Source organism: Triturus cristatus, chromosome 10 (genome assembly GCF_964204655.1).
Source record: "Triturus cristatus chromosome 10, aTriCri1.1, whole genome shotgun sequence".
Lineage (NCBI taxonomy): Eukaryota > Metazoa > Chordata > Amphibia > Caudata > Salamandridae > Triturus > Triturus cristatus.
In genome coordinates, this window is record NC_140593.1 from 393,816,025 (window position 1) to 393,838,294 (window position 22,270).

General features: G+C 46.0%; 1 protein-coding gene across 1 annotated transcript in view; it reads left to right on the top strand.

The window, feature by feature from the left end:
- The window catches only part of GSDME (gasdermin E), a 351,208-nt gene that overhangs the window by 212,752 nt on the left and 116,186 nt on the right, over nucleotides 1-22,270 (top strand). The window contains exons 6-7 of the mRNA XM_085631657.1: nucleotides 12,805-12,990; nucleotides 15,092-15,219. Of these exons, the coding sequence (XP_085487783.1) occupies nucleotides 12,805-12,990; nucleotides 15,092-15,219 (314 nt within the window). The remainder of the gene's footprint in view (nucleotides 1-12,804; nucleotides 12,991-15,091; nucleotides 15,220-22,270) is intronic.

Consider the following 22,270-nt stretch of genomic DNA (forward strand, 5'->3'; position numbering starts at 1 on the left):
GTGTAGTGCGAGGTAAAAGTAGGTGCTGTTTTCTATAGTATGGTATATACTAAGTTTAGTATGCCAAGAGTCCCTCTAGGTTCTAGTCGGCTCCATACCTTTAGAATGAGCGAGGTGGAATCTCTATCTGGGTCTCAAACTCTAACACCCCGCGAAGGGAGTCAAAACACTGGAAGCTGGATTCTCTGCGAGCAGGGGTGACAGCGTCTGGTCAATGCGTCAGGCCGGGATATGGTCTCTTCCAAACTTGCCATGGCGAACCGTGCAGTCAAGTCGTGCTGAGTCGTGCCGTGGTTTGCCATGGTAAGGGAAGGCATATTTATACCTGGAAGGTGCTTAGGATTGCTAGCATTGACGTAAAGTCGGGCAAAGGAAGACGTCATGGATGAACCCCTAAGGAATAGTAGTTCATGCATAATATATGAGTTCTTGGAGAAATCAATAATCCTAGCTAGGGAAAGTCCCGTTCGGCTTAAGGGTCTGGTTTCTAAGAACTCGTTGTGACGTGGGATGGATGGATGTAGGTGACCAAGCCTGTATTTGGTTAGCATGGCTAATGCCTAAATAAGGACTGGGATTCTATGCCTAAATAAGGGCAATGTGAATTGCGCCTATATAAGGACGAGATTCAGGGAAACCTATATACGGGTATCTAAATCGAAACACAACAATCTCTCCAATAACCGCGGTTCTGTTGAATCTGGTAGGGCCCTATGGACCGCCGCAAAGGCCACCTTACGCGGCAGACTCATGCAAGACGCTACACAAGCTATCAAGCAGAATATAGAGGCGCTGGAAGCTGACGTTAGGGCGTATACTCGCTAATATTCCACACATCCTTCCCCACAACACCGCAAATCACTTGAGCAGGCCAAGATGGCTCTAAATAGTTTCTTCACAACCAAAGCGGAGTACGCCTTGCAGAGGATGAAGGGTAAACATTATGAGCAGGGATAGAAGGCAGGGAGGCTGCTCGCAGCACAACTCTGCCAGTGTGAAGCGGCATACCGGCTATAAAGTCGGCGTCGGGCGAGACCCTCACCCGCCCCTGGACATTATAAATGAATTTGCTTCATTTTACTAGGCCCTATACACCCCAGGGCAGCCAGCTGAGGCAAACAAACTGGACACCTTCCTACAGGAGGCGAAACTCCCCCACCTCTCAGATAAGTTGAGAGAGTTACTGGACGGGGAGTTCAGCAAAGAAGAGATCGCTTTGGCAATAGCGGAACTACCCTATCATAAGGCCCCTGGAGAGGATTGCTTCCTGGCGGAATTCTGTCGCTGGGCGGGAGAGGAGGTGGTTAACACACTACAAGCAGCATTCTCTGAAGCAGAACAGACTGCCTCCCTGGGCCTCCTCCCCAACAGTGCGGTAATAGCTGTCCTGCCTAAACCCTGGAAAGACCCCCCTGTTGTGTGGCAGTTACCGGCCCATTTCGCTGTTAAACTGCGGCATTAAAATCTTGGCCAGCATCCTGGCATCTCACGTCGTAAAGTTCTCCCCTCTCTGTTGCTCGCCTTGCAAGTGGGCTTCGTGCCGGGCCGATCCTCTAGGAACCCTTTCCTCATGGTAACGCTCCCACGCTTCAACTATACACTGGGATGCCCCCTGTGCAGATACCCCTCACCACCCTGCGACAGATAGACTCCAGGATTAGATCATTTGTATGGGGCTCCTCGAAACCCCACATAGCTGCATCCAAGCTGCAAGCCCGCCGCACTAATGGTGGACTGATTCTCCTCTCGGTAGAACTCTATGCCCTGGCTATGCACCTCTCCCAGCTTGCATACTTACTGCCAGAGACTCCGGACACGCCACAATGGGTGCAATTGGAGCGCCACTTGCTTTCAGCCGAGACGGGGCTATCCACCCTATACGTGACAGGGCCCCAGAGACGACACACCAACCACCCGATATTATCCGCTATGTGCAAGGCCTGGTATCGAGCGCACGACTACTGGGTTTGCACCCCTGGCTACACGAGAAAGCTCCCCTATGGGGAAAACGCCGCCATACGCATAGGCGAAAGAGACCTGTTGTGGCCCGCACGACAGGCGGCAGGCATCCACACACTCGATCAGGTTATCCGCAATGGCCCCTGAAGACACTGGCGCAACTGGGAGAGGAGTTTGGTCTCCCCGCGGCGCAGTACTGTAAACATACCCAACTGCAGCACTCTCTGAGGCAATGCCTGGGGCCCCACCCATGGTCTCTACCCACGTCGTCGGTGGTAACATATCTCTCCACGTGGTGGAAGCACAAAGGCGTAATGTCTGGCCTGTACGGAGTACTCTCGTCCCATCTCTTCTCGAAACCTCTGTTGTAGATGCTATGTACCAGGTGGCAATCACGGCTATCGTCTCATATGAGGAAAACGAATGGGCGGACATTTTTGATGCCCTAGACAAGGGCACCAGGCAGGCGCAGATGAAATGTTGCCTTTTCAAAGTCCTACAGGACTGGTACTGGACTCCCACGAAACTCCACAGAGCGGGTCTTCTAGCGCACGCCAACTGTTGGAGATGCACGGACACCCGCAGCAACACGATACATGTCATATGTGAATGACCCTCAGTACAGTCCTTCTGGGAGTACATGGGTCGGACCTTGAGCACCTCCATGCCTCTCCACTTGCCGCTCACCTCCCCCCCCCCCCCTTCCCCCAGAGATCCTCCTGCATGATCTGCAGCATTCGCCAGAATTATCGAGACCTCAGTGCCACCTTTTCCATACGGCAATGGCCACGGCCAAACTCTGCATATTGCGCCAATGGAGGGCTCTGGCCCCACCGACGCAGGAGTCGTGGCTGGTAGCCATAATCCAAACTGCCTCCTACGAACAGGTCATCTACAATCTGCAGGACCAATATGACCTATTCCTACAGACTTGGACTCCCTTCTTGCACACAGAAGTAACCGATGAAAAGCCTCAACACCACGTTGGGAGGCCAGAGTCTCCTTCTGCTCTAGACTTTGGGCCTGCACCATAGCCGCCTCCTTTCGTCATCATCCGCAATGTAGCACCTCAGTTAATTAAGTATTTATTTTGCTGCAGCTTCTTTACCCCTTACGGCCCCACACAAAACCACAACACCATAACATCTTTGCACAGCTGTGGACTCATGGTCACCACTTCCACAACCTCTTCAATACGCAATCCTCACTCTTGTCAATTATTGACTCTGCAACTCCTTTACACGCACCAATCTCACCCCTCCACAATAACCGGTGACACCGGGAGACATGAAAATTTCAGACACTGCTCCTACTCCTCCACCCATTTAGCATCCCCTCCTCCCTCTTCTCTCCTCCTCCCTCCTTCCTATCCCCACCTCCATCCTCTCCCCCTCCTCCCCCTGGCACACTGACAGGACCTCGCGAGCTTCTGCCCCCCCCCCCACTCACAGTTCCTCTATTTTGGATGCCAACCAGATGTCTCTAACCCACCTCCAAACACTGAAGGAGAAGGAGACTGCTGAGGGTAGAGAGATTACTGTGGCAATACGGTGGATGTGCTCATCCAGGGATAATAGGAGAACAGTGGCAGAGACGGGTCACGCTCCCCTCCCCCCCACTCCTGACGACCCTTTTTCCTGTGGGCGAAACCCGACTTAGCCTCAGTTCCACGGCGTCTAGCCTTTTCTGCGACAGCCAAACCGCAGATCTGCTCACAGCAGCCCCTGTAATACTAGCAAGACACCATACTCAGGCAAGCCCCCCCCCCTACCATCCTCGTCCCTTCTGGGATGTCGTTCCCTCTCTTCTTGGATCCCGATAGGATGCTAACAGCCTGGATAGGACTTACGCGAACAACCCGCCTGATTTGCTATCATGACCCCAAATGCACCAAGAAGCACCCAACGACTCCGCCACACGACCCTACGCCTGCAGAGATGAGCCTGGCAGATGAAGGATTCACACAGCGCAGCGTAGAAGGTACAAAAGCACCATAGGCATACCCCCCGGGCGTACTAATGCCCCTCCCCCACCACCCTTCTCACTCTTCCCCACCACACCAGGTTAGCACTGTTTGTTGTTCATATGAGCCAGTCACCAAACATCTGAGGCTTCCCCTCACTAATGCAGATTGGAGATAATGCACCGATGGCTGAAATCTTTTACTATGTGTGTATCCACCTCTTCTGTGCACATGTTGTAAAAATGTAATAAAGAATTACGACACAAAAAAAAAGTAATCACAAAAATGGTGATCTGCTGATCCCAGCAGGCCACCATGCCTGTGTTCTTGCGATTCCCAATGGGTCGCAAACTGAGACCTACCTACTTAATATTATATTCATCGGGTAGGTCTATTTGTGACCCACTAGGAATCGCAAAAAGTGTAAAATACTCTTTAGTACATTAGTGTTTGCGATTACCAAACAGCGAATTGCAAAAAATTGCTATCTGGTCCTAGGAACGCTAATGTTAGTGAAGTGGCCCTCAACCCCTTACTAAGTCCCTTACATGACTGCAGCAGTTGCATTTTCCCACAGATTGGCAGCCATCTAACATACCAGTTCATTCAGATTTTATACTTCATAATGTCACCTGAAGAAAATGTATGTATTTTCTGTATAGGTTTAACAATTCCATTCTTGAGCCTCAATTCCAAGTGCTCAGTCGTTAAGCAGACAAAGCTCTGGTCAGTGCTTGACTATCATAGAACTTGGTGATGAGTAATAGTGGAAAGTACATAGGGCAGATGCCCTGAACAGTTCAGTCAAACACTATTTTCCTCCCTGGTAGAAACATGAAGTGTGGATTCCTGTGACACATGGGAAAGGTCAGAAGGTTAAGCACCTTTAACAAGCACAGGCGTTAGCCCCAAGTGGACCGACATAAATATCCAAGCAGATTGGGGGGGGTTGGTGGGCCAGTAGACCCATCTCCCCAGGATACTTAGGGCATGTCGAATGAGCAGGAGAAACTGGTTATGGTTAGGGTGGGCAGGGGTTTAGTAATATGTATTTCAGCCATGCAGCATTCACAATACATCTTCTTTGGCTGACCCATAATCCATTGGGCAGTTAGTGTAGAGGTGCATTGGATTTGTTTTCATTTGTCATGCCCACCCACCCCGTCCTTAAATGGGGGTTGTGGAGCAGGTGACTAGAGTTGGGGGAGGTAACAGTTGAGAGTATTTCGTGTGTATCTGCTAAGCAAAATATGGCGTTGGGTGGTTGTTTCTGGGAAATTTTGCCACAATGGGACATGGACAATGTTCAGAGGCTGGAGGAAGTTTCAAATGGGCATTTCCACTACTTGTTTTTTGGGATCAGAGAGCAGGGCTTGGGAAACAAGTTGGGAACAGTTCAAATAGTTTAGGGTGGTGAGATCTATGAGTGTTTGGGGACTTGCTTGTGTGAGGTGTTTTTGGAAAGAATTGTTGTGAGATGGTAGAGGGAAAATGCATGTGTGGTGTGAGTGATTTCTTGTGGAAGGATTTGGTATCTTGGAGGGAACTTTAAGGGAGAGAGGGGTTGGCAGGTTGTTCACTATGTATTACTGATGCTTGCGGTTTTATTTGTTGTACTTGGATGACGATTTGACTGCAGACCATATAGTGGTCACCATTCAATGTGTAATCATGCCAAATTGCACATTTTTGTCATTCGTCTTACTGATCACTGGCATCCCCAAAAAAATGAACTTGAAGAGTGACTGTGTTGGGCGACAACGGACTGTAACCCCAAGAACGGAAAACCTAAGCTCATCCTGGCAAACCACTTTCCCTATTTTGGCTCTCCTCTGTCTTTTCATGTTATAAAAGTTCTTCAAGCGTTTAGTGAGAAATATGTAGTTTGCAACAACGGGAGTAGTGAACAAGCCAGTAGCAAACATTTCACATACCGGAAGCTTTCAACTTGCTCTCTCAGCTCCTCCACACTTGTGACTTAAGACTGATGTGAGCTGCTTTGTAATTAGAGGATTGACTCTGCGGTCACCGAAGTACAAAGTGCCTAATTTCTCCTTCTCTCAGCCCACCAGGCACCTGTCTGTTGCTTTCCTAAGTGCTGCACCACTTCCTTCCTTTCTTTTTCCATCAGACACCACCCAACCCACCACAATTAAACACAGACAAGTCCCAAGGCAGACACTTACCAAAAAAAAAACATTTGAGCAGGCAGCTAGTAAGTCAGTACAGGAAGGATGGGCACCAGATCCATGTGGGTATCGGTGCCACTGCCCTGTCTGCACCACTGATAGCTGCAGCCCTCTGACACGCACTTTGTAGTAATCACATTACCACACATTTCTACCTTTCTTGTAGCATTTCAGTAATGCAGTAGAACTGCACTGAATCGCAGAAATAATTGCCAGTGATAGCAAAGTGCAAAGAAATAGAGAGTGTAGGCTATTGTATTACACCTTTACTGTTGCTTGCCTTCAAATAAAAAATGCCCTAGCTATCGTAAGGGAAAGTTTCAATTCTATTAAGGACAGAGAAGCAAGGATTAAGCTATTCTTTTTATTGTGCATAGCAGCCATGTTAACCAATAAACATAACAACGAAGGACTTCATTTCCCATGTTCCCAGGATAAACATAAAGTTCCAACAAAACAAGTCCATCCAATCAGGTGCCTCCAACCTCTGTAAATGGAGTTGTCCCTCATCTATCTTCCTCTTTCTTCCTGCGACCAAGCGGACCCTGGAAGATTTCACTCTTGTTTAGAAGACTCCGTTCCTGTAATTTAGAGAGCATCAATAATTCAAATAAGTACCCAATCGGTAGCAATCACTATCTAAGCATTACGATGCAAACTTGCCATTACACAGACAAAGAAAAGCTTTTACTTACACCAATAAGCAGATCCGATAAGCCAAGAGGGTCATGATTCATGAGTGGGTGGGCTAATCCTCACCTTCATGTCCTTAATAGAATTTAAATTTTCTGTTATGATAGCTAGGAAATGTTTCATACTATGTCAGGACCCAGAGGTGAGGATTAGGTTAGTGTAAAGCTTGTCGACTACCAGAGCTGCAATGGAGGCGACCTGCTTGAAATAGAAACTCTTGAAGGTTGAATCTGAAGACCAGTCCGATGCATTCAGAATATCCTCCATGTGAGCTCCTAAAGCAAAGGCTTTTGAGGCCATTGCACCCCAAGTGGAGTGTGCACCAAACGTTTTGGTGTCAATGCCATCTTCCTCCTGCATAATCCACCGTACCCATCTCACAATGGTCAGGAAGGAGCCTGCCTTAAAGAGCTTTCTCAAGGCAATCAGCATCTACTTTTCCCTGTGAGGGTGCAGCTCCGCCGTCATGGACTCATAGGCCTTTATGCACCGGACGACACTCAACTTGGGTGCGTACGAAACAACCAGGTAGGAAATCACCCAGGAATGACACCTAGTTTGACAGGTCACGTGGAAGGTGACACCATCCAGAGTGAAGGAACGTCCTGTAACATCAAGGCCTCTGACGTCCAACACCCTCCTGCAAGATATTAGACAACTGCTTCATAGAAAGGTATTTGTTACTAGACCAGCCCGACAACAAGTTCAACACCTTACTAACGTCCTAAAGAGCTCCAGCAGAAGGGATAAACGAATCCTGCTTTGCAGTTTCCTGACTAAAGGGTGTTCTCCTAGTGGAAGGCCCGCGATCACAGCAAAGCCTGCTGAGATTGCTGACCTAAAGGTGGTGATTGAGCGATAAGCCATTCCATCTGAAGCGAAGAAGGCTAGAAAGTTGAGGACATAGACAACGTCTGCCCCCACGGGATCCAAACTTCGTTGTAAACACCCATCCATTGAGCCTAGGCCGAGCTATACCTCTTGATCATACCATGTGCCCAGACTGGAGAGAGGAGATCCGCTCCATTTCTCGAAAGGTTTGGGACTTGCCATTGAGACCTGTAATCCTCCACTCCATAAGCGGGAGGCTGCCGCTCCTTACTAGGGGGTGAGGGTTCCCCGCAGGATAGCTCAGGAGATGAGGATATTTGTGTAGACGGACTGGAAACCACACTTGCGACTGCCACACCAGAGTGATCACTACCAAATCCGCTTCTGCCGGCGCACCCAAGTTTTCAGCCTCATGATCATGGCAAATGGGGGAAAGGCGTAACCTGATCCACCGACCAATCCTGGGTGAAAAAACCATTGGTCCCTACCGCTCTAGGATACGGTCTCTAGCTGAAGTACCGGAGATGCTGATGATCGAGGTGCGACATGAACAAATTGATTTTGAAGGGCCCCCACAGGGCAAGTAGGGTCTGGAACATTGCTGGGAGCAGCCTCTAGAGGCTCGAGTCTCGAAGGTCATAGTTTTGCCAATCCTCCACGTGGTTGATGGATTCCAGAAGATGTTCTGCTGTCACTGAAACCTGATGCTCCAGGCAGTACTCCCAGAAATTCTTGACCAGATCTGTAAGGGCTTTGGACCATGTACCCCTAGATGTTTGATGTAGCGAACTGCTGCCACATTGTCCATCTTGAGAAGAACACCTGACCACAAAGGGAACCTGCCATCAACTCTAGGCAGTTGATATGAAGGGACTGCTCAGCAGCAGACCATCCTCCGCCGGTGGGGAAGTCCCCACAACGAGCCCCCCAGCCCAAACCGCTAGCATCAGACTCTATCACTAGATATAGTTGTGAGCCAGAAATGGTGCAACGTTCCATACCTCCATATGGGCGAGCCACCAGTTGAGGTCCCCCTTGACTTCGTTGGACAGGGTAACTGCGATAGTGAACACAAGTCAATGTGCTTAAGACGCCCCCGGAGCAACGAGTATACTTGCACTAGTGGTTTGGTGGTGCGTGACCAGATGTACTTGTCCTTCCTTTTGCTGATTGGCCGTAAGCAGCGCAGAGGTCAGGAGAGGATTGTAGTTGAGGACCGGCGATTTCGTGGAAGGGAGAGCCGAGATGGGAGACTTTGGAGGATGCCAGAGGACAGACGGGGCGGAGGCAGCGAAGGAAGCGAGAATGAATATTTGAGTGCTGGCAAAGAGGCGACAGAGATCTCAGAGTGAAGAAATGGAGGGCCAGGTGACTACGTGTCCATTGACCAGCAACAAGAGCACCTGAGGGAGAGCACCTGAGGGATGGCGTTCTAGACGAGGCTGCCATGACTCCAATCTGGAGTCACGGCTTCAGGCAAGTGTACTCCGCAATCACACGCCTGCTCGGAGTAGAACTTGTGCTGTGGGTCGCTGTGTTTATATGGGAAAGTGTACTAGCTTGGTGGCTGCACAGGGATTCAAGCTGAAAAGCCGACTGAGTTATGAAGTTGCACAAGTGTATCACTTTGTTCCCTTTTCATAATGGTGTATTTATAGGTTACAGGAAGTGGGATTATCATGTGGCCTTGACTTGATGTGAAGTGGGTTTTCAATACTCACTTTTTTTTTGTTCAGTGCGCAAAGGTGTTTTGGTGGAGGACACCTAGAGAGAAGAGGGCAGAAAACTAATAGCCTTGTATTTATGTTTCCCTGAGGGTGTTGATGAAGAGAAGGTGGACTGGATATACATAGAAGATTCACAGATCCTCACCGATTAAAGGAATTACTTTTCATCTTGGTTATTTGACCAATGACGGATTTAGTGACACCCTGATAAATAAAACTAAAGTGACAAAAGTAATTTTAGTTTGTTATCGACTCTCTTGTCTTGTCACAGTAACATACTGGGAATACTTAAGGCCGTGCTGAAGGTGAGACGCCTTGAGAAATTGCAGAGCCCAAAAGTGAAGGTGTCTAGGGAAAATGGCCTACATAGAGGACGGTAATAGGCCTACCTCCTTGGTGATCTGGCATAGGGAGGTTCGTGGCTCTGCCAGCATCCTACACACTTAATGCTGGATCTTCGTTACCATCCTGGAGGACAGGCTCAGGGTGAAGTCCACTGAATTGATTACAAAACCCAGAAAGGTGATTGATGGGAGGGCGAGAAACTGGACTTTGCTCGGTTGATAATGAACCACAGCGACTGAAGAATATCCACCACCGACCGAAGGTGATGAGAGAAAGCCTGCGGACATTGGTACATGAACAACATATCGTCCATGTACACAATCATCCGCATGCCCCACGCTCTCAGGCGTTCTACCACTGGTTGCAGAATCTTGGTGAAACACCAAGGGGACGATGACAGGCCAAAAGGAAGAGGTGAATTAAAAAGTTTGTTTCTGCCTTTGGAACTGGAGAAACCGTTGATGCGGTTGGAAAATCGGGATCACGAAGCACGCATCTCTGAGGTCCAGCCGGACCATCCAATCGTTGGGTCGAAGAAGGTCGCGGAGAAGATAAATCCCCTCCATCTTGAAATGGCGGTATACCAGCCACTCGTTGAATTCCTGGAGATTGATCACCCCCATCCGACTTCGGCACCAAAAACAGTTCTAAAGAACCCCGAGGGTTGTGGAGTGGTAGGACAAATCGCCGCCTTGTTCAGGAGCTCCTGTACCTCCCATTGAATGAGAGTGGCTTCAGGCCAGAGAAGAGGAGTAGCTGGGGGTGTGAGGGCGGCTAGAAGGGAGACCCTTAGAACTCCATGTGGAACCCCTTGCACTGTCTGAAGCACCGAAGGCATTGGCTGCAAGAGCCCACCAATTGTCTATGAACTCTGCTAGACGACCTCCCAAGCAAGTGCATGCGACAATTGAAAAAACTCACCATGGGAGATGGCGGCTCCTCCACCGCAGGGTCCCTTGCGCTGGCCTGTGTGGCGTGACCGGCCTCTGGTAGGGTAAAATCCCCCAAATTATGCCATTGGCCTCTCTGGGACGGTGGGTGTCTGCAGGAGGCGGAGTAAGCGCAACGGCCAGCCGAGCGCCCCCTAACACGGCTGGCCCCTGTAAGAACACTTTCATTCAAGATGCGCTTGATAGTCGATTGGGCCTTGTCCAGGTAATTGAACATGGATGGATGAATGGATCGCCAAAGAGCCTGCCCTTGGCCACCTGACCGGCCTCTGACGTGGCCAAGTCCCCTAACTTAGGATCCAATTCAATAAGCAGCAACCTGTATATGGAAATAGGGCAGTTGGTGTTTCTGAGAAAAATAATTGCTCGTTGGTCCCAAGTAAATAACACATCTGGGAAAATCAAAGCTCCTGCCACTTTTGCGAACTCCCCCATGTCGAAACGTTTTACCAAAAGGCTGGTAATATCCAAGAGCTTATCTTGGCACAACTGCAAGGAGCACTCGAGGCCCTTCTTAGGGTCTTTGATGTATTTGGACACGAAGGTGGCCCTACGAGAATCTATCTCAGGCGTGACTGTCACCTTACCCTCCAAGGAAGGCCGGGGGCATTCCGCCCTGAGCCAAGAACAGACCTCTTGGTCAAGGGGCTTGCGCAGCCTACCGGCCACATACCTGCCCACTTTATCATGGGGACGCACTCCGAGGAGTGGGGGTGCACACAGAGCTCCTCGGGCTCTAGGAGGTCTGACTGGGCATCCTCCGGCCCGTCTGCAGCAGGTCGTGAGTTAGAGGGTGGGTTGGAGTAAGGTCATCAGGACCAGTCATGGTCAGAATCCCCATCTGACCCCGCAGCAGAACCATCCCAAACTTGGGGTCGGGGGCATCGAGACCGGACTTGCTCACAGGCAGAAGGTCGGCCTGGGGCCTCTGGTGGCAGGGGGGGATTGGCCCCCAGCAAAGCCTTTTTAAGCCTGTCAAAGACGTCTAGGTCCGCCCCATGAGAGGTGAGCATTTGCACGGGTTTTCGGAGGTGGAGGCAGAAGCAGGCTCTGGAGGTCTAGGGGCCTAAAGCCCAGGAAGGTCTTCCTTCGTTGTGAGGGGTTGTAGGCATCATTGCGCCATCTCCGTAAGTCTCTACTCCAAAGGAGCCATTGCGTCCAAGACCACCGTGATATTGGAGGCGTCCATCCATGACTGGGAAATACTGTACATCTACCTCTTCTTCGTAATAGTCCCCAAATTCCTCCATTTGGTAAGTAGAACAGCATGCAATCCAGCTGTAGAAGGTAGAAAACGGGGAACGGTGACCACGCAGGATTGGTTTTCCTACCGGTCCTACCCTGAAGGCTGTCACTGCTCCAGGCTGTCAGGGCACTTACAACTCGGCAATAGGAAACGCGAGCGGAGGCGCTCAGTGAAAGCTGTAACTGACGCGCCTTCCACTCTTTGCCGAAGTGCTTGCTTCATGAAATTGACGCCGGAGGTGTGTGCCCACTAGCGGCCTTCAGACCTCCGTGCAACTCGGGCCACGATGGAGGTACACAGCGTTCCTGGGGATGCGTTAGCGAAGCAGGGACTTCACCTTCACATGTACCTGCAAACAGAGCAATAAACGAGCGCAAACAATAGTAGGAAAAGGGAACAATAATACCAGTACTCACCTGGCATGGCTGCAAACAGCAAAGAAAGAGGAAGATAGATGAGAGACAACTCCATTTACAGAGGCTGGAGACACCTGATTGGATGGACTTATTTGTTGGATTTTCATGTTTTCCCTGGGAATATGGGAAATTAAGTCTGTTGTTGTTATATTTATTGGTTAACATGGCTGCTATGCAAAATAAATGAAGAAAGAATAGCCTAATATTCGCCTCTGGGTCCAGACATAGAATCTAAAGATGATGCCACACATCACTGCGGTATGCTGGGATATGTCACCCAACTCTGAAGAACACTGAAATGGTGAAAAGTATTTGCTGTTCAATATATGTTTCTGAAAATTGTACACAGGACTTCCTAAAGGCATTAACGTTTTCTATTGGGTGAACATATTAATATCTTCAGTAGTTTAAATACTGGAAATATATAAAGCAAAACAGAAAAAGCCGTGATTCGACTATCGCATTTTGTTTTGTTTGCTTCACAGAATTCTGCCTGTTGCCTGAAAAAGAAGGTGGGTTTGAGAGGGAAATCACTGAAGGCTTCCATCCATATCTCACTGGACACTTCGATGGTCTCTCCTTACATTCCTGGGACAGCGTGGATGGCAATGGACATTCTGAAAAAAGAAAATCTCTTCCAGGGTGTGCTTCGCTGAGCATCTTAAAGCAAGGTATTTGTGAAAAAGACAACCTTATTTATGTTTGTTTTTACCAGTGCCTACCAAACAGATCAATCCGGTAAACAGCAAAGTCAGACTAGCTCAGGTACCAAATGTAACTTTGTGATGGTAAACATTGCGATATCTTGCATAGTTTTAAGAGGTAGTCCGCAAGGTGTGGAAGGTGTACATCTGTGGATATGGCACTAAAGGGATTTTGAGATTGGCCTGTTGGGAGAAGCACTGCAAGTCACCAGGTGGACAGACCTAGCACAGCAGGCAAGCCAGTGGCCAGTGGCCAGTGTTCTAGGCTGCAGTTTTAGGGGACAGCGTGAGCCTACCACACAGGTGTGCAGACAAAAGAGAGTAAGAAGAGCACTCACCGGGCTGGCTGCAGAATACATATCTGCTGACCTGTGCGATGGGGGTCGCATCCCTGGGGTAGCGAACAAGGCAGACATAAAAGTCTACGGCTGTCCCGTCCCTAGTACGAGGAGCCCCCCTCCCCCCCCGGACTTCAAGTAGAGGCCGACAGGAGATTTAAAAAATATAGAGAGAGAAAAATAAAAACGGCATCTGCGTGTCCCTTATTAATCAAAACATTAAACTGATAGCGAGAGCTCCTGCAGACCAGGGTACTCCACGACGCTGGGGTGGGTGGGGGAAAGACCAGAAAGTGATGTATGGGGAGTTGCGACTAAAGGGGCAGTACACTAGGGGAAACACAGAGCAGTTTATGTGTGATTAGGCACTGGACCGCGAAGGTATATTGCGGGAACCATGATGGGTGTGGTAAATCCTCACTTCTCCTAAGCATTGCTAAACAGGAATGTCCACCGAGGGAACATGACAACTCCACCAAATATGTGCCAGTTCAACCCCAGCTGAGTGACCCCCGGCAGGGCCGTGGTCCCACCGGGCGCAACAACTTCCACATCCCGCCCACTCACGGACCCCGACATGGAGGCACGCTGATTCATGAGAAAGTAAAGCTGCACTCGTCTAATTGCACTGTGAGCAACAAGCGAAGACTGCACTAGTCTGTGTTACCCACTTACAATACACCACGCTAGACAACACATCCTACGTGGTGAACTGCCCCACAAGCATGCCAAGGAAGAGGACACAGAGACATGCAGGACTACCCAGCGGCAGCCAAGAGAGCGGCGCTGTTGAAAAAGAAATAAATGCCCCCGGCCAAAAGTGAAAGTGGCGCTATTATTAAATAAATAAATAAAGGTGCCCCATGAAAAGTGAAAGCGGCGGTATTACTAAATAAATAAAGGCGCAGTGCCAAAAGCGAAAGCGGCGGTATTACTAAATAAATAAAAGCGCTGTGATAAAAGTGAAAGCAGCTATGAAATAAATAAATGTGCCCGGCCAAAAATGAAAGTGGCGGTGAATGCTGCAAGAAAGCATGTCGAGCCTTCAGTAGGAAAACCTCATTAAGCAAAGTAGTGCTTACGGACTAAATAGCATGTACCGTGTAACAACCGAAGTAAAGGGGCCAGTGGCCATAGGAGGTTACAAATTAGGAAAAGGCGGTACTAAGGAGGTACTAACAAACCGATTGCTGAATCAGAAGCCTGCATTTACGAAGGACAAAGACAGAAGCCAATGACAAATATGGGCGAAGAGTGGGCGGGGCTTCTCTTCCATACTCTACTACAGCAGATCACCAGAGCAACGCATGCGCGCTGACTCAGGCTCGACCTAAAAACGGCAAATTCAGTTTCAGTGAGGTAGCAGTGCAACCGATAAATACATGTAGCTGTCATGTGCTTCTTGCACCACTGCTCAGTTGGGGTCACTGTTTTTTCAGTGTCTTACTGCTCTACAACTCTCATATTGTATAAGAATTTAGAGATTAACCTGTTTTGAATTGTCATGCCTATTATGTTGTAATGAAAAGAGTTGCTTCTTGTATGTGAAGGGTAACCCGAGTATAGAACCTCACCCGTCGTCATACTGACAAGATTGTTCTGTATGATACTGGATTTTTTGGTTGTAAATCTTCTTGGAACATTGGGTGCCATTTTCGTTTGCAAATGCTCTACATATTGTACTGTACTGCACGGTGCTTTCCTACCAACATATCTGTTTTTTTTCACAGACATAGCTCAGTTGAGAAAACACTTCGATCCTTTTGCAAAGCTTCCGGAAGACCGACGCAATATTTTGTATAAGCTCTTTTGTGAACTTTTATACCATGGAGAAACCATAACTCTCTTGGAAAACGTGGTGAGATAATTTTACAGGCTTACTTATGAAATGTGAACATGTTGTTTGATCCATAACATATCTGCAGATTCCTGTAATAATTTATAAAACTCTATATTTTTGTCTGATGTTCTTTTAATATTATTCTTCTGGAAAGACCAGGTGCCGAAATCGTGAAGTGTTCCTGGGAACTCAAAGAAATTCATCCCTGCATCAACCAAGTCTGGCTGCCGATAATTCCACTGAATGATTAGCAACAATTAGGTCTTAATTATGAGGGCCGTGTAAAATTTCGACATCTGTGCAAATGACACTTTGATTTTTCAACCGGTACATTACGTCAGGCAAAATCGCCTGAAATTTTCATGTTGAATAAAACCCGGTTAATAACAGAACATGCATATTTTGGTGCGGTAACAACAAAGAGTACAGAGTACTTGCAGTTGAGGTCCTACTCTATTAAAACATGTCAAAACACTACCTGATACTTTGTTAGTCATCATAAGCACTATCAAAGATTTTTCAGCGATAGATTTCTGTGACAGACTTAGATGGAAAATATGAATAACAACAAATGAATCCTGATATATTATGCTTTTGGGAAGTATAGACTAATGGCCTAACCCAAAAGTATTTAGTTTAAAAACTACATGCTTAGAGTTTAGACTGGCCATATAATTTTGTGGAAATAAAAGGAACGCTTAAAAAAAAAAAAAATTCTAAGTCCGATGCAAGCGAGAATTCCTCAATATTGGTGAATTACAGCTTTAAAACTCCGTACACATTGCTAAGAAACATTACCCAATCCTGATCAAATAATGAAATATGGAGTTAACCTCATCAACTCCTAGACCAGTGGTTCACAAACTGTGGATGGGTTTGCGAAAATCCAAGCAATAAATAAAGATGTCATTACATACTCTAATTATCTTGCCACTTCTGCTGCCTTTCAAAGACATAGGTCAAATGTCAGGCTATGTCTTCTGACAAACTGCTGCTTTTTTAACATCGCAATTGGTGTTGACAAACTTCTCTCACTTTACAGTCAGAGAAAAAAAGAAAGTTAATTATGTGGCAATTTTTTTTTGTAACTCACAACAAACTATATACCTGTAAATGAACTGTACACATTCAGCAGTTAGGAAAGCAAACACTGAAGCATATTTTTGTGTAATTCTGAAATGCAATGGAAACAAAGATTTTAGTAGGATCAAAACAAATCAAGACACTTTAATTGGTGATGCTCTAATTATAAATATTTACTGATACCTGATTTCCATACATTGTCATTTGTATGCAAAATTATTTTATCAGTCAGTCAGTCAAAACCACTTTATTCGGTTAATAAAAACCATAAAAGTGCACTGCGTACAACTTATACCACAACAATAAAAGATATCATCATAAATAATCTTAGGCACCAGAAAACATTTAATCGCCAAATTCATAAAAAGTCGTTAAAACGAGCATCAACTATTAGCTTTTAGAGGGGAGAACTAAACGGGAGTTACTCAGTGAAATCTCAGTGGAGAAAAAAACAATCTAGATTACAAGCCGAAGTTTTCCTCATACATACAGTAAAACTACTCAGATGAAAGGGCAATCATTAAAACAAAATGCAACAGTTCATAAAAAAGCTACAAGAGTACTAGACATAATGTGCTTTCTTATCCTTTTCTAAAAAACTGGCAATATTAAAAGTCTCCCAGGGGTCATTCAGCATCTGCATGTATAATAGTGCCGGCCTAACCTGAGTAAAGCCTTTTCCCTTTAGGATAGGTACTAAAAACTTTCTACACATATCGCTAAAGTGGTCACAGAACATGGTAAAGTGCATAACATCCTGGGTGGAGAAGTTATCACATGGACATGGTCCTAGATCTTTCACCTTACTCCACCCCTGCAGTCCAGCCAGTAAACAATGCAAGAGGTTAAAACTGAATCTGATTAAAAGGAAACAATGATAAGGCTTAGTTACAATTTTCAGGTAGGGTTCTGTCAGTGGAGGTGTTTTTAGCAAGAGGTATGCTCTCACCATGGGTTTCATTATCTCACTCGCCTCTCTCTCTATAAATATAATTTTTTTCAGTAAAACCGTACCTAGGTGCAAATGTAGTGGCCATTTCATTGCAAAATGTGCTTTCTGTAAAGGACAGTGCACTATCTCACAATGTTTCAGTTACATTATAAAATTGCCCGCCTCATGGCCTTTAAAGCTAGGTGGATTGTGAACATTTCTCTTTTTAACTTCTGCAAATTTTGGGAACCACTGTCCTAGACCAAGAAACTTATCAGCACGTGAAAAACTGGACACTAACAGCTCACTTAACAAGGTGAATAAAATGTGTGACTCCCTTGTAAAGTCTCCCACATAAAATAACAAAGTGGCAGTTTTGTGTAGGCCAAACCCGGAGTGCGATTGTTATACAATGTTATATTTTTCACCCAAACAGAATGCACTCATTGCTTCCCAGATAAATCCTGATTGCTGGACATCTAATGTTTTTGCATAGGATATTGCATTAAGGCTTTATGAGTTTTTCCTTGCTTATTTATAAACATAATGTTATATACACTATGTCAGCTGGACAGAAGACACCAACCTGGAATAAATCCATTGAGATAAGTGTGAATCCTGGTTCCCACCCAGGGGAGAAGCCTTCTAGCCAACAGATTGGCCGTTGTTATTTTTATAAGACCTGCAATAAGTTAAATTAACGCCTTTTGTTATCAGGATGATAATCAATTGTATTATCATTAGCAGGAGAACCCCTTTCTCTATAGCTTCTTACACAGTTCTAACAATGTAGCACTGGAATAGTAACCTGTTTCATCAATTGTGAGGTGCGCTAGTAACCCTCTATCGATCTGAACATTCGTTTCTTATTACAAGCAAGTACTGTTATTAGACTTTGTTTTTAATAAGAGATATATCACTAGTGACCTGTGTTAATGCATTTCAGGTGCCTGTGTTAATGTACTACAGGTGCCTGAGTACATCACAGTCTCCACACAGGAATCACCAGCACACCACTCTCTCCTGTCTACTGAACACTCAGCTAACTTTCCTTTTCAGACTTTTCAGCGCTGAAACGTGTTCTACCTAAACAAGAGGACAAACTGTAAAGTGAAAGCATTGAAGTACATCTCGTTCAAATAACTGTCGCATAGAATGCACATTAAATGCCTAGTGAGTAAAGCTCAACAAGTAACATAATTTACCATCTTGCTTTTCCATTCTATATAAAACTCTGCCCAATGGGGTTTGAAGCACATAGAGTCAATATGTTGATAACATGCAGTATTTCCACAATATTCTTTTTTATATAATCAGCTTTCCTCTCGTTCACTGCTTTTTTTTATGCCTTAATTCTGTTCACTTTCTGGGCAAATATTTATATTATTTTGCATAGAAAAATAACATCTTTCTCTCCATATTGGTGTATAGCATATGAAGTCTTATATATATTATAAGTAAAAATATACTCCCAATTTTACATAATTGTAATATTACAAGTCACCTTTGCTATGCTATAGTATGCTATGTAGATTTCTAAAGAGCATGGCTACCCATAGGCTTCCCAGCACTGGCTAAGGCATAGCTTTGCTTCGGGTCTAGTGGAGTAACACGGGGGGTTATTAATGTGGATATAGCCATGCTTTTATCTCTTTTCTGAACTGTGATTCATTGTTTAGGCATCTTAATTCTATGGGGTGTATGTTCCAAAGTTTGGGGGTGAGATATGAAAAATACCAACCACCGCATCTGGGCTAATGAATTCTAGGTGCTTTCAAGGATCGACTCATAGAGTATCTAAAAGCCCTACTGGGGGAATAGAAGGTCAAGAGTGCCCTTATCGTAGTGGGTCCTTTGGCGTTAAGTCCTCTATGTGCCAGACAGAGTGTTTTAAATGTTAATCTTGTCTCAATAGGGAGCCATTGCAAAGAAGCTGGAGCACTGTTTGCTGATGAAAAGTTTGGGGCCTTCTATAGAATCCTTGTTGCTGCATTTTAGACAATCTGGATCCTTTTGATGACATATTTGGGGGAGCCAGTGAATGTCTAGGATTTTGCAGAGTGTTCAGAGGGTGCCAAAACAAGCTGACACAAGATTTTTGGCTTGTGTATCCATGTAAAAGGACTTGTCTAACCACATCCCAAGACATTTGGTACGGGAGGAGGGGATGGGTGGATTGCCCAAACATTCTGGTCAGTCTATAGGTGGTTGGGGGTCAGGTTAGTTCCCCAGAATCATCGGCTCAGTTTTTTCCCCGTTCAGTTTTAAGCAGCTGTTCGCCATCCATTTGGATACTTTTTCCAAGCAGGTTAGACAGCTGATGAGATTTTACCTTCTGACTGGGTCTCCGAAATGGAAGTCAAAATCCTCCTGCAGGGCAAGGCAGCAGGCTTTATCTGGCAAAGTCATTTCAAAGCTGAATAAGCATAGAGCAAGGTCATGCTAAAGGTGTTGTTTTTGGTGGGAAAAGTTCAAATTTCGCTTCCAGGGACGTCCTTTCGTTAGCGAGATACTTTTCGTGCCTTTCCTCTGTCAAGATTTCTTCATTCAGACTTAGAACGTGATTTAGATCTTGGCGGGCAGGTTACTCCGTCACAACGGTGATGGATATCCTATGTGTCGAAATAAAAATCCTGTTATATCCAATGGGATTTATATTTTGGCGGACGGGATATCTGTCACTGTTGTGAAGGAGTAACCCATCTGCCAAGATCTAAATCAGGCCTTTAGTCTCTTTTTGGAGTTCAGAATCATCCAGCAGGGCAGAAGGCTGTATCCACTAAACAGGCTTTCAGAGCGGCAAAAAGATCCAAGTGGGATTAAATTTAAATCTTTTCCCTCCAGACTAGTCTTGGATGGGGGGTCCTGGTCTTCCAGAGGTCTGGAAGTCCAATTTTTTCCAAATCGTTCTGGATTCCGCTAAGGCTCCCAAGACCTCTGGGACAGCACTGTGGTAAATAAAATTCCTTTACCGGGACTTAATTTGATACAGAAACATAATAAAATAGCTCAGTAAAATAAGAGGCAGAATCCGTGGTATTAGAGGTTCGGAATGGGCTTTATTCCAATGATCGATTATAATCGGTTGCTCCAAGTTCCATCACCACGGGGGTTCAGGAAGTGAAGTACATACTTTATTGACAAGAAATGATTTTTATAGAACATTCATTACAATGAAGCAAATGCAGTAGGCGTAACAATTGATAAGGAAAATGACGATTTACATGCGTAACCGAAAATGGGTGTAATAAGGAGTAAAAAGGAACATAATTGGTTATGATGTCACATATAGGTGGATCTATAAGATAATACTTGGCATAGATGCGCGCGCAGCAGCATGACGTGTAATTGACGTGCAACTAGGGGGTGAAGGGGACTTGACATTTAGCTCTACATGTGGAGACAAAAAGTCTGGGGGGTCAAGTCAACCTAATCCCAAATCATATCTAACATCCTATGTTTAAAGAACTATGTTATCCACAAAAGAAGGACTCTCGGACAGAATCTATTCTATACTGACTGTGCGTGTACAAGCGTCTAAGTGTCTATACTGAATGCGAGGGGGTAGGAATATTCCATGGTAACAGGGCTATGAATTACTTGCATGAGGACAGAGAAGCCGAGCCGTTGCTCAGTAGCTGGAAGAATGTTTACTTAAACTGCTAGACAGGAATGCATCGGCTAAGGAGTGAAGCAGATAATTCGAAGGTGAAATACAGTTCTTGGCAGAGAATAGGCTGATGTCAGGCTTCGTGAGCCGCGCAGAGAATGAGACAAAGTTCATGGTCACAGATGCAGGCTCAGACTCGAGTTTTCAGAGGCAGAAGGCAAGAGGAGTTTGATCCTAACCTGGGGGTGTGGGAAAAACAATATGTTTCCCCTAGTCACCTGAAGAAAAGAAAGGGCAAGACTGTGCCTTTCTTGAGTCCCCTCACTCACCAGGGTTTCCCCTTGGTGACATGCTTCATCATTGGGGTCCTCCCAGTCCTCTACGGACTGAGGCGTGCTGCAACTTGCGAAGTTACGTAGGAGCACTTAAAGCAAGTTCTATGTGTAGTGCAAGTGTTGTGAAGTGGAGTGGGATAAAGTGATTTAAAATAAACAACTAGTGGGCCAAATATACTTTATTCTTGCTCCTAGCTGAGTAATTAAAAACGGGGTAATATGCTAGAGGCCCTAACTGTAATGAGTAAGTGTGCCTAGCATACAGTCAACTAGTTTCGAGCTTCCCCTAGCTCTTCCTCAGGACCACACCGGGACCAGCCCAGTGTGAGAAACCACTCCTAGAAGACCTAAATAAGGTGACAAAAATTGTGAGTGAAACGCTGCAACTAATAAGCATGCGTTAAAATACATACGTAAGTATACGTCAGGATATATCTGTTGGATAAAAAAACACCATTAAGGAATCCAAGGCAACAGTATGCAACAATAAAATCAATAGTGATCACACTATACACCAGTGCAGGGTACATCCAGACTCCTTAACGTGCCGCTAAGTGGATGTTCAAAAAAGCATTAATAAAAGCTTCCATGCAGGCGCTGTGCTACAGGGTGGGTAAAAAGATTATATGAATGCAATTGCTGTTCATACGTCAAACAAACATTAAAAAAACATGCATCTGACATAACAAATAACACAAACAAGACTGACAAAAGAGTAGGCCATTACATACAATTTTAAAGGCAAATGATAAGCCTCATGGTCAGCGGAGGGGGTGTGGAAATCTCGTACACCTAGAGAAAAATATATACGAGTTGGTTAATGGGCTCACATGTCTTAATCAAATAGGGTCCATGCCCTATGGTGAACCTTCACGGTTTTGGAGGAGAAACGAAAAAACGAAGTTGGAGCGAGATTCGTGATCGCCGTCATATTGGTGAGCATGATCGGCTTCCCCCAGGGCTTGTCACTTACTTGTACGTCGAAATCCGCACTCAGGGAAACCTACTAGCGCCCAGCCTCTCGGACCGCATGTTGTTTGGTCAAGCGCGGCTGTCTAATTTCTAGTACCATTTCCGCATGGAAAGTAAGGGCGGACTAGGCCGTGTAGG